General features: G+C 42.4%; 1 protein-coding gene across 1 annotated transcript; it reads right to left on the reverse strand.

Moving 5' to 3' along the window:
* Nucleotides 1–508: 508 nt before the first annotated feature.
* On the reverse strand, nt 509–13,360 carry LOC129847561 (B-cell receptor CD22-like). The gene is made up of 10 exons (XM_055915297.1): nt 13,306–13,360; nt 12,694–13,023; nt 4,035–4,256; nt 3,532–3,891; nt 2,978–3,229; nt 1,592–1,855; nt 1,322–1,409; nt 1,161–1,215; nt 853–1,067; nt 509–590 (listed from the first exon to the last, which is right to left on the reverse strand). Exons 1-10 carry the CDS (start codon nt 13,358–13,360, stop codon nt 509–511), a joined length of 1,923 nt encoding a protein of 640 aa, XP_055771272.1.
* Nucleotides 13,361–14,597: the final 1,237 nt, after the last annotated feature.

A 14,597-nucleotide genomic window follows, 5' to 3' on the forward strand; every position in this document is an offset into this window, starting at 1 on the left:
AATATACCACGGCACATTCACTTTGTGTCAAGAACAGCCATTAGCCGTGGTACAGTATATTGGCCATATACCACAGACCCCTGAAGTGCCTCATTGCCATTATAAACTTAAGCAATAAGGCCCGAGGAGGTGTGGTATATGCCCAACATAACACGGCAAAGGGCTGTTCTTAAGCACAACGCAACGTGGAGTGCCTGGATGCAGACCTTAGACGTGGTATATTGGCCACATACCACAAACCCCCGACGTGCCTTATTGCTACTATAAACTGGTGACAGTAACTAGACCAGTAAATAGCAATTTTCTGCAATACCCATGGTATGCAGTCTGATATACCACAACTTTCAGCCAATCAGCATTCAGGGCATGAACCACCCGTTTATAATGGCCAATATTCCACACCCCCTCAGACCTTATGTCACTTAGTTTAAATATACAGGTCTCAAATATACAAGGTTTTTGTCAAACTTGTTGTGTTCAGTTCTTCTTGGTTCTGGGTTTGTTATGTTCAGGTCTTCTTGTTTCTGGGTTTGTTGACTGTACTGTAGACAACAGAGGAGTCCTCCTCAGCTGCTTGTGCTGCTGCAGGTCTGAAGAGAGAGAAACAAAAAATGAAACAAAGACTGCACTATACCCTTTATAGTGCACTACCCTTGACCAGGGCCTATGGGGCTCAGGTCAAAAGTGAGAACATTTCCTCAAAACCATTGTCTTGAGATGTATTTTGTTGGGTTCATAGATTAAGGAAATGACGTCACTAGTGGCCACTAGGGGTCAACTGTTTTGCATATTGATGACATCTCCTACAATAAGCATCAGCATATGAACAACATTAATGCAGAATATGGTCACGGGGGGGCAGCACTGGGGTGGTTGAATTTCACGGCAGCGTACTGGACATCCTCTTCCTGTTTCTGCGGTTGAGGCAGTTGGACGGTGGAGTACAGAGGAACTTCCTGGTTTTTGAAGCGAGAGAAGTGGACCCTAGGATAGTGAACGTCATAGTGGTTGTCTGTAGGGGTCATGGCCATGCTTGAGATGTTGTCATACACTGGACTAGAGTCTCCCTGATGGGAAGAGTGGACAGAGAACATGAGGAGTGGAAATGTTCCACAAAGAATTCAGTCATCACAGTCATCTTCTGATTCCAACAGATTCACCTGTCCATCGTCTGCTGTGTCTCTTGTGTCAGAGGTAGATTTGTTCCGCTTATTCCTGTTTTGCACATGAATTAATACATTAATGAATGAATGAAGTTAACAACAAATCATAGTGCTAAATTTAAATAATCAACAACGTAAAAATATGCATTTTCACTCACCTGAACCACAGTCCAGAGAGACAGAGTATGACAACCAGAACAACCACTATAATTCCTACAGCTGCAGTCAGAACTGAGGTTTGTTTCGCTATAATAAAATATGGATGATATGAATACATGGCATGATTTAATAAAGAAAAATAAACTTAAGTACAGGACATTAATGCAATACTTGTTAAGGGATCTTATAACCCAATGTATAGTTATAACATAAGGTGTAATGAGACAAATTATGCTTGAAACATTGAAGAATTGAAGATGTAACGTTACCTGCTATAATGATCATCAGAGCTGTAGAGTTATTAGATGCTATTGTATTCCCAGCCTCACAGTAATATTCTCCTCTGTCCTCAGAGATGATGTTTGTGATGCTGTAACTCTGTCCTGATGCTTTTGGTGAGGTTACATTCTTCTTGTACCAGGTGTATTTGTCCACAGGTGGGTTGGCATCACTGCTGCAGGTTAGAGTCACTGAACTGTCCTCCACTATTTCACCAGAGGGACTGACTGATACTGAGGTGTTCTTTGGACCATCTAAAGACATTAGATAATGCGAATGAAAAAAATAATCGGATTGTACAGGTCAGTTACATTCACATTGTGGAAATACTTATAATTCAGTGATGTGAATGTTGTATAGTAAATTGTACTGTACAGATGCATTGATGGCATGATGACTCCTTGCTGTCCCCAGTCCACCTGGCCGTGCTGCTGCTCCAGTTTCAACTGTTCTGCCTGCGGCTATGGAACCCTGACCTGTTCCCCGGACGTGCTACCTGTCCCAGACCTGCTGTTTTCAACTCTCTAGAGACAGCAGGAGCGGTAAAGATACTCTCAATGATTGGCTATGAAAAGCCAACTGACATTTACTCCTGAGGTGCTGACCTGTGATTATTTTTATTTGACCATGTTGGTCATTTATGAACACTTGAACATCTTGGCCATGTTCTGTTATAATCTCCACCCGGCACAGCCAGAAGATGACTGGCCACCCCTCATAGGCTGGTTCCTCTCTAGGTTTCTACCTAGGTTTTGGCCTTTCTAGGGAGTTTTTCCTAGCCACCGTGCTTCTACACCTGCATTGCTTGCTGTTTGGGGTTTTAGGATGGGTTTCTGTACAGCACTTTGAGATGTCAGCTGATGTAAGAGGAGCTATATAAATACATTTGATTTGATTTGATTTTGATTTAAGCAGTTGACATGTATGATGAAATATTAAAGATGTATTTACACTGAACATCCACAGTCACACAGGAAGAGTTGAGATGTCCATATTTATTCTCAGCCTCACAGTAGTATTCTCCTCTGTCCTCCGAGCTTATGTTAGTGATGCTGTAACTGTCCTGATGCTTTTGGTGAGGTTACGTTCTTCTTGTACCAGGTGTATTTGTGCACAGGTGGGTTAGCATCACTGCTGCAGGTCAGTCTTTGGGCCATCTGGTAAAGAGGATGCCATAAAAGGTAAGAGTACACATAGTATAATGCAACAATGTGTATTCTTACCTTGCTCAGAAAACTTGCGGGGGGCCAAATAAAACCACCCGCAGGTCAAATTCGGCCCGTGGACCGCCAGTTGTGGAACCCTGGTCTATGTCATGGAAAAAGCAGGTGTTCTTAATGTTTTGTATACTCAGTGTATATATCACACATACTCACATGTGACAGTGAGAGTCTCTTCAGGAGAGGGGAGATCCTCATGGTTTTCTACAGCACAGGAGTATCTGCCTGCATCCTTACTGCTGACTGGGTCTAGGATCAGGTACTTGGTCTCGTGTCTGATCAGACGTTGTCCGTTCTTGTACCAGATGTAAGAGGGGTTGTCCTGCAGAAAGCATATGGACTCACAGAACAGACAAAGACACTTTCCCTCTATGATGTTGGTTGGATCCTTAAACCGCACCTGAAGACCTGGAGTAAAAAACATCATTAAAACCCCGAATCACCTGATCTATTACAATAAACAAAGACTTTCCTACACAGAAGGTTCCTATTGTATCAATGTAAAATAATACATTAAGATATTCATCCACCCACTGCTGCATTGTCACTGTGGCAGGAACAGGGTTAAACAATTCTGGTAACTCTACAAAAATCCCCATGTTTTCCAGAATATTCCCAGAATCAGAAGGAATTAATCCTCCAACCAGGATTTCTGAAATTAGGGGAACGTTCCCAAAGGGTTGTGAGTTCATTTGTGAGTTCACTGTTACCTGTGACAGTCAGAGTTGTTCCAGGGAAGCTGTACCCCCATCCTGAGGTTTCTGAGTTGAATATGAACTTGTACTCGGCAGAGTCCTCCTCTCTCAGATCTGTGATTCTCAGGGTGGATTGACCTCTCTCCTTCTCTCCAGCATACTCCTCACGACCTGCATATCTTGGGTCTGTGGTTAGGTCCTCAGGGATCAACTCATCCCTCCAGCTGTCACTCTGATTAGGACTAAACCAGAGTGATGATGTGATCGTATCATAACCACTGCCATAAGTACAGGATATGTCCACTGATGACCCCTTCAAGGCACAGATTCTCCTGTTGGTGTAAGTCACACTGACGCAGTCCTGATCCTGAACACCTCATATATAATGGAATCCCATGAGTACATTATACTGTATTTTCAGTTGTTCATAAAAGCCAAGACCAATCAAATTACACAGTGAGACCAACAGGACGTAGTACAGACATTCTGTATAAATTCTGTAGTAGATTCAAACTCACACACTGAAGAAGAGATCCGGGGATCCTCATGGCCTTTTACAGCACAGGAGTAACTGTCTTCATAGTTACTGGAGACTGGGTCTTTGTACTGGGGGGAGGTGCTCTCATCTAGATGTTGTCCGTTCTTGTACCAGATGTAGGTGGGGTTGTCAGTCAGAATACAGGTGGTGATACAGGTCAGTGTCTTATCCTGATGTCCACCAGTCACTTTCACCTGAAGACCTGGAGAAAAAACTATATCACTGTAAATCCCTTTATCATGTAATGTGTGTGACATGTTGCATGTCTTTCTCCATCTGTCTATTTAAGCTGACATGTTGTGTGATGCAAAACATTTTTCCTAATGGATACAATAGTCATCATCAACAACAATCACTTATTGAACAGATGAGTAGAACTGTAAACACATATTTCTACATTGATTGTTGTGAAGCTGTTTCATTCTCAGAACCCCAAATATAGGAGGATAAATGTTCAATCCTCTACGGTCCGTCAAGTTGTACAGCAGCCTAAAGACTGACCACCAGGTTCAATGATAGCTCCTATCCCCAAGCTAAACAGGAAGTGACTAACACACACACAAGCCCCCACCACACATACACATACACACACATAAACACAAACACACAGACCATTTGAAGGGAAGTCCCAAAAGGCCCATGGAGCCTGTATCGAGTTCTAGAGAGTTGGTTGTTATGGATGTAGAAAAGTTGAAACACACATCCTACACAGTATAGATGTCAACCCTACTCCCTATCAGTCTGGTCCTAAAGGACCCTCAGATAAATCCACTGTGTCACACACATTTTAAATGCTTTTAATCCACCAATCTAATGTAACATTTCAAAAGTCCCTGTATGTCATGACACTCAAGGGTACAGAAAGCACCTCCTTTTCCAAACAGCTATGCTGCCCACGACAGCTGAAACAGAGCAACACCTAGCCAATTGCTTTGTCCTAGTTTTTATCAGGCCCTCAATCTGGAGACCACGCACTGCAAGCCTGTGTGAGTGGTTGAGACTGCCAAATATCACTGCCATCAGCTTGCACCTCCACCCAGGCTGTCCAAGCACCACAATTCTCTATAAAGACCTGCTCTATGTAGTAATTAAATGAGCAGCCCGCTTCGAAAATGAGCACCTCCCCCTGCACCCCCCCCCCCCCCAACAGCAATATCTGGTGTATTTGACACACAGGAAAACACATCATCCTCAACATCAAACCAGCTTCCCCTGACACAACAATGTTTATGGATGTGTGCTGTTGGTGAGACTACTTGTCTGACCTCACTGGCTATCAGGTCAACAAGGTGGTCATGTCTAGCAATGTACAAATCCCCCCCCCCCACACACACACACACACACACACACACACACGCACACACACACACACACACACACACACACACACACACACACACACACACACACACACACACACACACACACACACACACACACACACACACACACACACACACACACACACTGCAGTGTTACAATGTTTGTCTGCATGTCTATTTTACCCTGGTTAATCATTTTATCACTATGTAGATCAACACTCCTACACTGAGACACTTTATGAATACTGACCCTGATGTAACAACCAAAACACAGCTCAAAACATAACAAGAAGTAAAATGATACATTACCCTTCAAGTATATGACTTATTACTAAAAACAAATATCCAAAAACTATATTTCAAGATATTGTCAAGAGTACTTATAGACTGAAGGGGACAAGTCTTGTGCATTGAGTCAACTGACTAGCAGTGTGTGGGAACTGCTAGTAAGTGTCAGTTCTGTGGTTGATATATATTTATAGCAGTCAGAACACAAGTAGCTGATGCATACCTCCCCTCTTCTTTAAGGCATTAACATGCATGAGGACCAGAACAGCATGTCAGAGAAGGGAGGTTACTGTATTAAAATGGGCCCTACATTTCTAAAATGGACAAAATGTCCCCCATTTCCACTTTTCTTTAGGACAGAACCATGTTAACACACAAAGGTCAATGTTCATGACCCCTTAAGGTCAATGTCTTTGACCAAGGCAAATCTGTCAGTTTAAAATAAAATTTGCATTGGATGCATCTCAATCCACTTCATCCTTCTTTGTCACACTTCTGCATCTGTGGTGAAACGTGACAGAGCTAGAGCCGTGTTTGTCAGACCATGAGACATCCCGAAAATCGGTCTTGGGACTCGTCTGAAGTCGGTCCAGTCGATCTGTAGCATCCAAACAATTTGGGCTACACACTAATATGTGTAAAGATGAGCCTCTCACTAATTTCATCAATGGGGAGAGGGGGGGAAGGGGTCATTGCAGGTCAGACCCTACAATGGCCCCCTTTAGTGTCTACAACATGGTCGTCGAAGAGGTGGACCCATTTAGTATTTACAACATGGTTGTTGTAGAGGTGGACCCCCTTTAGTGTCTACAACATGGTCGTCGAAGAGGTGGACCCATTTAGTATTTACAACATGGTTGTTGTAGAGGTGGACCCCCTTTAGTGTCTACAACATGGTCGTTGAAGAGGTGGACCCCCTTTAGTGTTTACCACATGGTCGTCGCAGAGGTGGACCCCCTTTAGTGTCTACAACATGGTCATCACAGAGGTGGACCCCCTTTAGTGTTTACAACATGGTCGTCGTAGAGGTGGACCCCTTTAGTGTTTACAACATGGTCGTCGTAGAGGTGGACCCCCTTTAGTGTCTACAACATGGTCATCGTAGAGGTGGACCCCTTTAGTGTCTACAACATGGTCATCATAGAGGTGGACCCCCTTTAGTGTCTACAACATGGTCGTTGTAGAGGTGGACCCCTTTAGTGTTTACAACATGGTCATCGTAGAGGTGGACCCCTTTAGTGTTTACAACATGGTCGTTGTAGAAGTGGACCCCTTTAGTGTTTACAACATGGTCATCATAGAGGTGGACCCCCTTTAGTGTCTACAACATGGTCATCATAGAGGTCACTCATACTGTATGTCCAGTGTTCTGTCTGTGCTGTGTGTTAAAAGACTACAAAAGTGGTGACACCCCCCAACACCCCCATTTTATGTTCTATTTTAAAGTAAGGCCACTGTCTCTTCCTCAATCTTCATATTCATTATTCTGTTTTTCCTCCTCCTCTTCCTCCCTCTGTCATTTCCGGACGGTGCGTGGTGGTCAGGGTTGTCAGGATTGTCAGGGGGGTCAGGGTGGTAAAAGTTGTCATGGTTGTCAGATTTGTCAGGGTTGTCAGGGTTGTCAGGGTGGTCAGGGTTGCCATGGTTTCCTGTATCTTCCTCTCTGGTCAGGCTTATGGTTGAAGAAAGAGAGAGAGATAGAGAAGAGGGGGAGAGAGAGAGAGCGAGAGAAAAAGAAGAGGGGGGAGAAATGGAGAGGGGGTTAGAGAGAAAGAGAGAGAGGAGAGAGGGTTAGAGAGAGCGAGAGAGAGAGAAATAGAGAGAGAAAGTGGGGGGCTATGGTGAGATAGAGGGGGGGGATAGGGGAAGAGAGAGAGGGAGAGAGTGAGGGAGAAAGACATTGTTACAATACTGCATATAGACATAATATGACATTTGAAATGTCTACATTTCTTTAGAGCTTTTGTGAGTGTTATGTTTACTGTTAATTTTGTATTGTTTATTTCACTTTTGTAAACATATGTTTACCATGAAAATTAAACCCTGAATTGATTTGAGAGAGAGAGAGAGAGAGAGAGAGAGAGAGAGAGAGAGAGAGAGAGAGAGAGAGAGAGAGAGAGAGAGAGAGAGAGAGAGAGAGAGAGAGAGAGAGAGAGAGAGAGAGAGAGAGAGAGAGAGAAACTTGAAAGTGAAAGTGAAAGTCCTCAATGGTGATGCCCGTGCTAAAACTGTCTTTTGGGCATTGGAGTCCTCTATCTACAGGTATCTCTATGGAGGACATATGAAAACACCTGCTCCCGCCTTCAAAATCCGGCATTAGTCTGTCATTTTTACTCTGTCAAAGGTTATGATATGAGTTGATTGGTAAGACTTGCTTTTATATGTTTATAAATGATAGCTGATGTTTTGACAAAGACAGATGTACTGGGTACTTTATCATCAGCCTGGTGCTCTCCAGCTTCACCCCTGGACAGTAGGACAAACAGCAGGCACCAATGTGTCGGAGGAAACACTGTCGAACTGACGAATTAAGTCAGCTTGCAGGCGCCAGGCCCGCCACAAGGAGTCGCTAGAGCACGATGAGACAAGGACATCCCGGCCGGTCAAACCCTCTCCTAACCCGGACGACCCGGTCACAGCCAGCTGTAACAAAGCCTGGGATTCATTGTTGAATTTGCAATTTCCAACTTGTTATGTAATGTTTATGTCCAATGGCCGATGAGCACCAGTACGTTTTGTCTATAATTTCTCTTCATATGACAAGGATTGAAAAGGATTTGCCAGTAGACTGCAGACTTGATGCATGATGATGACTGCTTGCTAAGATTTTGAAAGTATGATGTTGACATGATCAGTCCAATCAAAGCTACAGTCTGTGGCCAATGACCTTGAACCTTCTTGGATGTGCACTTCAAAGGGCTTGAATTTTCGAGCTCTCCCCGTAGATTTTACGGTGACGTAGTGTCCCCATGAGTGACAGAACACTGAGCCAATCACGGCGCAACTAGAGAACATTACCAACCCCTGCGCTCCGCTGCTGGCTGGCTGCCCCACCACAGAAGTCACTGAGCTGAAACACCTGCATTTTGGAGCTGCAACAATGAGACCATGTTCGTATGCGACTTTATTAACTTTTTTTTAAAAGATTAACTATTTTTTACATTGTTTGCAAAACGATATGTGTCATGTATTAATGCCAAAATAATAAGAAAAAAAGCAACAACAAAAAAAGCTAAACAGGTGGGGCTCGAAACAGATGGAGCTCTGCCACATCTGCCATGAATGACGTGTCGCTAATGCATGTATCTAGAAACTACGGACAAGTTGACGAACAAATAGCCCACCAAAATGTCTGAAATTATAATCAGTAACATGTCTATATCAGGCAAAAAATAAATCCTGCCCCCCCTGTCAAAAAAAATCCTTCACAGTCTTTGACTGTAGCCTGTAGCGAATGTTCTATATTTGCGGGTTAGTGTTGGGTGGTGAGGGCCTCAGATTTTCACTTTATCACATAGTCGTGAGGTTGCAGATGGGTTATTAGCAGTTGTGGGCGGTTGCGGGTGAACAAACAGCGGACCGGCGCACCACTAGCGTGTGTGCATGCATGTCGTTGGTGAGGAACAGTGCTGTTGTTGATCGGTTTAATAGTGACATCATGTGTCCAATAGTCAGAAATACAAGAAACAACAGCAGAGAGGAAAATAGTTATGAATCAATGTATTATTAGTTGATCAAATAATCAGTGTATTTATTGTCTTAAATGTTGATCTTGTTTACAACATGGTGCTTATACTGTATTGATGCTGAACTAAATTGTAAAAACTGCAAAGGTAAACCTATTTAATGTATCTAAAAACATAATATTAATCTACAGAGAGCAAACAGAAAAGTGGTCTTTTTGTGTTACAGAAAATCTACAAATGGTCAAATGTCATAGAAAAAGAGCAGAAGCATAATCTATCTTATTTATCATCAGTATACACAATTATCATTACAAGGAAAGATAATTCAACTCCAGCATTTACAAACACTTCTTGACATGTCACCAAGAAGCATAATTACAAAAATATGACGTCATGCCACTGAGCAAGGCAGTTAACACATTGTTCACCGGGTATTGATATTGACTGATATTTGAAAATAAAAGAAACAACAAGTGAGATATTGGCAAAACAAACTAACAGTTAAAACTAAGTAAATATAAATAAACAAATCTAGTAATGAGGAAGATGAGGATGTCGATTATGGCAGCCCCCCGCATCACTCTGATTCAGAGGGGTTGGGTTAAATGCGGAAGACACATTTCAGTTGAATGCATTCAGTTGTACAACTGACTAGGTATCCCCCCTTTCCCTTTCCTTAACTTTACAAGAAAATACAAATAATGACATCATTTTCTAAAAAGTTAAAGCTCCTTATCTGGAAAGCCTTCTAGATATCATAGTAATGTGGTAGCAGGAGTATAGAGGTGTAAGTCCTAGCTTGGTTTGCTGCTGAAAGTCTTCATCCAGGTTCTGTGCTGAAGCTCTTCAGTCCAGGTTCTGTGGTGGTTCTCTTCAGTCCAGGTTCTGTGGTGAGTCTCTTCAGTCCAGGTTCTGTGGTGGTTCTCTTCAGTCCAGGTTCTGTGGTGAGTCTCTTCAGTCCAGGTTCTGTGGTGGTTCTCCTCAGTCCAGGTTCAGTGGTGGTTCTCTTCAGTCCAGGTTCTGTGGTGGTTGTCTTCAGTCCAGGTTCTGTGGTGGTTCTCTTCAGTCCAGGTTCTGTGGTGGTTCTCTTCAGTCCAGGTTCTGTGGTGGTTCTCTTCAGTTCTCATAATCTGAGGGCTCAGCATCTATCTGAGGGACTGTGTCACTAGGGGAGTCCCTCACATTCTGAAAGAAAACAGAATGAACACATTACACACCACTCTATAACATTTGAATGGATTCAAACACACACACAAACACACACACAAACACACACACTTACTGTCAGGGTGTCATACTCTGGTGACCTGGTATTCATGTTCAGAGATGAGTACATGTCACTGTTAGGGTCACTGTTAGGGTTAGGATGGACACTCTGTGCAGAGAGAGAGAGAGAGTGAGAGAGTGAGAGAGAGAAAGCGAGAGAGAGAGAGCGTTGTCATAGTAACAGTGAAAATAGTATGAGAGAGACTGTTGTGACATAGTAAATTCATGTCACCAGGTTGTGGAGGTGGAGGCATAGCTGATATCATCACCTCTGTGTCTGCTGTGACATCACTTCCTCCTGTTGATCTCCTGTAAAGATGGACAGAGTGCGTTATGCTCTCTACTGACCTCCAGTGGAAGTTGACATGTTACAAATAAACTTTTGCACATGAATGAATTCATATATTAATGCATTCATAACAAATCAGAGTGCGAGTGGTGAAATAAAAATGTATGTCACCTGAACCACATGAGTCCAGAGAGGCAGAGGATGAGAACCAGAACAACCACTATGATTCCTACAGCTGCAGTCAGAACTGAGGTCTGTTTCCCTAAATTAAAATATGGATGATAGGAGTACATGGCATGTTCTAATAAATTAAAAACAAATATAATATGGTAAAACCTGTCTCCTCCCCTTCATCCACACTGATTGAAGTGGATTTAACAAGTGACATCAATATGGGATCAAAGCTTCACCTGGATTCACCTGGTCAGTCTGTCTATGTCATGGAAAAAGCATGTGCTCTTAGTGTTTTGTACACCCAATGTTTAATTATAAACCAAAGTTAAAAAAAAGCCAAATTCAAAGTATTAACATTAGATTGAATAATGTAGTTTTGTATTGGGATCGCGTGTGGTCCCGTGTGGCTCAGTTGGTAGAGCATGGCGCTTGCAACGCCAGGGTTGTGGGTTCAATTCCCACGTGGGGACCAGGGTTCAATTCCCATGGGGGGACCAGGATGAGAATGTATGAACTTTCCAATTTGTAAGTCGCTCTGAATAAGAACGTCCGCTAAATGACTTAAATGTGTTGAAGATGTAACGTTACCTGCTACAATGATCATCTGAGCTATAGAGTTCTTAGAAGCTATTGTATTCTCAGCCTCACAGTAATATTCTCCACTGTCCTCAGAGATGATGTTAGTGATGCTGTAACTCTGTCCTGATGCTTTTGCTGAGGTTACGTTCTTCTTGTACCAGGTGTATTTGTCCACAGGTGGGTTGGCATCACTGCTGCAGGTCAGAGTCACTGAACTGCCCTCCACTATTTCACCAGAGGGACTGACTGACACTGAGGTGCTCTTTGGGCCATCTGGTGGACAATATGTAGCACATTGTTCATACATAGAGCTTTACATGAGGAGCATCATGGATCTTGGACTTATAATTAAAATAAATGAAATACTAAAATAAATATTTGTAACTTAGACAATAATGTAACAATACAGTGTTTGTGAAGTACTTGTACTTCACTACAGTAGTGAGATGAGTACAATCATGGAACTTGGACATAGACTGAAAAAATAGATAGATTTCCTATATGTTCCACTGCAAATCAACACTAACCAATGATTGGATGATTTTGGAAGTCTTTGAAAAGTGTATTAGTCACACTCACACACTGCAGGAGAATTGATGCCTTTTACAGCACAGTAGAAGCTGTCTTCAGTGTTTAAGTACACTGAGTACGAGGGGGAGGAGGCCCCTTGTACAATCATACTGTTCCTGTACCAGATGTAGGTGGGGTTACCAGTCAGAGTACAGGTGGTGCTACAGGTCAGTGTCATTAACCACCATGTAGTTGTCACCTTCAACTGCAGGTCTGGAGTAAATAACAACATTAAAACCATCAATGACCTGTTGTCTAGTTCAAATGAGGCAGGAGTGGACATTCTCTAATCATCAATTCAGACATTCCTATTATACCATACTTTCATTTTTATATTATTTCAATACAACTCAAGACAATTTTCCTGAACCTGTTAAACAGATCAACACTATATATAATATCACTGTACCTGTAACAGACAAAGTGATTAAACAGATCAATACTATATATATAATATCACTGTACCTGTAACAGACAAGGTGACTCCAGGATCACCAGTATACTTCCCTCCGGTCTGATCTGTTCTGAATCTAAACTTGTACTCAGTTGAGTCACTCTCTCTCAGTTCTGTGATTCTCAGAGTGTGGCCATTCCTCCTATCGCTACGGTACGTCACACGACCTTTGTAGTCTGGGTCGTCTCTTAGATTTATAATTTTAGTGAACCAGAAGGTTGTTGTGACTGTATGACCTCTGGGATATGTGTAAAAGCAGAACAGCTCCACTGTTGACCCCTTCAAGGTACAGATATTCTGAGGGGTGTAAGTAACACTCCAGCCATCCTGACCCAGTACCACTATAACACAGTCACAAAACACAATGGTATCATAATTAGGACAAGGTCTATTGGCTCACACTAACTGTAGGGTTTGTCTCCACTTTTTTGCTGTAGTTGCTGAGTTGAGTGTGAATGGAAACCACAGATAAGCATCACTCAGTGAGTTGTGAAAAGATAACTATTTAAGTGAAGTGGAGAATCCTAACAGAACACACCAGAATAACATTATGATTCTTAACCTTTAATAAATGTTTGTAGATTATTAAACAAACCAACTAAAAGATAAGAATGAGACCATACCTGCTACAGACCAGACAAAGACCACCAACACACTTCCTGCTGTTCTCAAGGCCATTGTTGCATCTCACACCCTGCAGTCTTAGAAACATAAACAACAACTCACTCTATAGCTGGTGAATAACTCCACCTGATACATTGAAGTATAAACTGTAAATGGGGTACTGTGCCTCATTATTGGTAATGAACCAGGCTCATATTGTGTTGTGTTGTATTGTGCTACAGACGTGTATCTTAATTTGATCACTCTTTTGTTGTAGAGAATTTTCCTGCTTCCTGGAAATGCAAACTTGTAGTGTATTCAAGGTTTAAAAAAGGCTTCGAACTGTCACGGATCACTCCAGTACTGCTGCTATTTCCGTGCACCAGTTCTGGAAGTCTACATCACTGGCTTTCTAGGCATCACTGAACTGTCTAATTACACCTGGTTCCCATTTCCCCTGATTAGCAATTGCATAAATGTGTTCATCATTGTCTTGGTCAGTTATTGTTTCCATGTCCGTTGGTCTTGTGAGTACCTGTGCTTTGTTGCTTTGGCTTTTGTGCTACATGTATTGTGTACTTATTATTACGTGTCTTGCCGCGTGTATTATGTGTTTCGCCCCATGTATTATGTGCCTCGTCCCGTGTATTGTTGTGTCTCGTCCCGTGTATTGTTATTACGTGTTTCTTCCCGTGTATTACGGGTCTCGTCCCGTGTATTACGTGTTTCTTCCCGTGTATTACGTGTTTTAGTCCTGTGTATTTATTAGGGGTTTTACCTGGCTGTTTTGGTTGGATTTCATCCCTGTGTTTTGGGCTTCGTCCCCAATGCCTTTCTATGGCAGGTTGTATTGTTTGGTGGACTATTAAAACCTCCTATTACGTATTCCTGCGCCTGTCTCCTGTCATTTATACAACGTGACACTAATGTTTGTAATTTAAAATGTTAGACTTGATTTTCCCTAATAAACTGTCAACCACCACATTAATTATAATCCACATAATAATTCACTTTTCCTGTTGCTGCAGGAATATTAAGATCCTACGTCTGTATACGGTTCTGTGAATACTGTCTATTGCACTGTAAACACATTTCTACATTGATTGTTCTGAAACTGTAATTCTCAGAACCTCAAATATAGGAGGATAAATGTTCAAACCTCTACGGTCCGTCAAGCTGTACAGCAGCCTAAAGACTGACCACCAGGTTCAATGATAACTCCTATCCCCAAGCTGTGAGGCTAATCAGCAAGTGGCTGACACACACACAGTCTTGTACAACTAACCCTGTGGGGACACAATTCAGTTGTCAC

Source organism: Salvelinus fontinalis, unplaced genomic scaffold (assembly GCF_029448725.1).
Source record: "Salvelinus fontinalis isolate EN_2023a unplaced genomic scaffold, ASM2944872v1 scaffold_0871, whole genome shotgun sequence".
Classification (NCBI taxonomy): domain Eukaryota; kingdom Metazoa; phylum Chordata; class Actinopteri; order Salmoniformes; family Salmonidae; genus Salvelinus; species Salvelinus fontinalis.

Excerpts from the sequence above, each read along its gene's own strand:
- LOC129847561 (XM_055915297.1), bottom strand. The coding sequence starts at position 13,360 with ATGGCCTTGAGAACAGCAGGAAGTGTGTTGGTGGTCTTTGTCTGGTCT. Across the intron at positions 1,856-2,977 it reads AGAGACTCTCACTGTCACAT|ATGGTCCAAAGAACACCTCA; the intron begins GTGAGTATGTGT and ends TAATGTCTTTAG. Across the intron at positions 591-852 it reads CACCCCAGTGCTGCCCCCCC|ACCTGCAGCAGCACAAGCAG; the intron begins GTGACCATATTC and ends CTCTCTCTTCAG.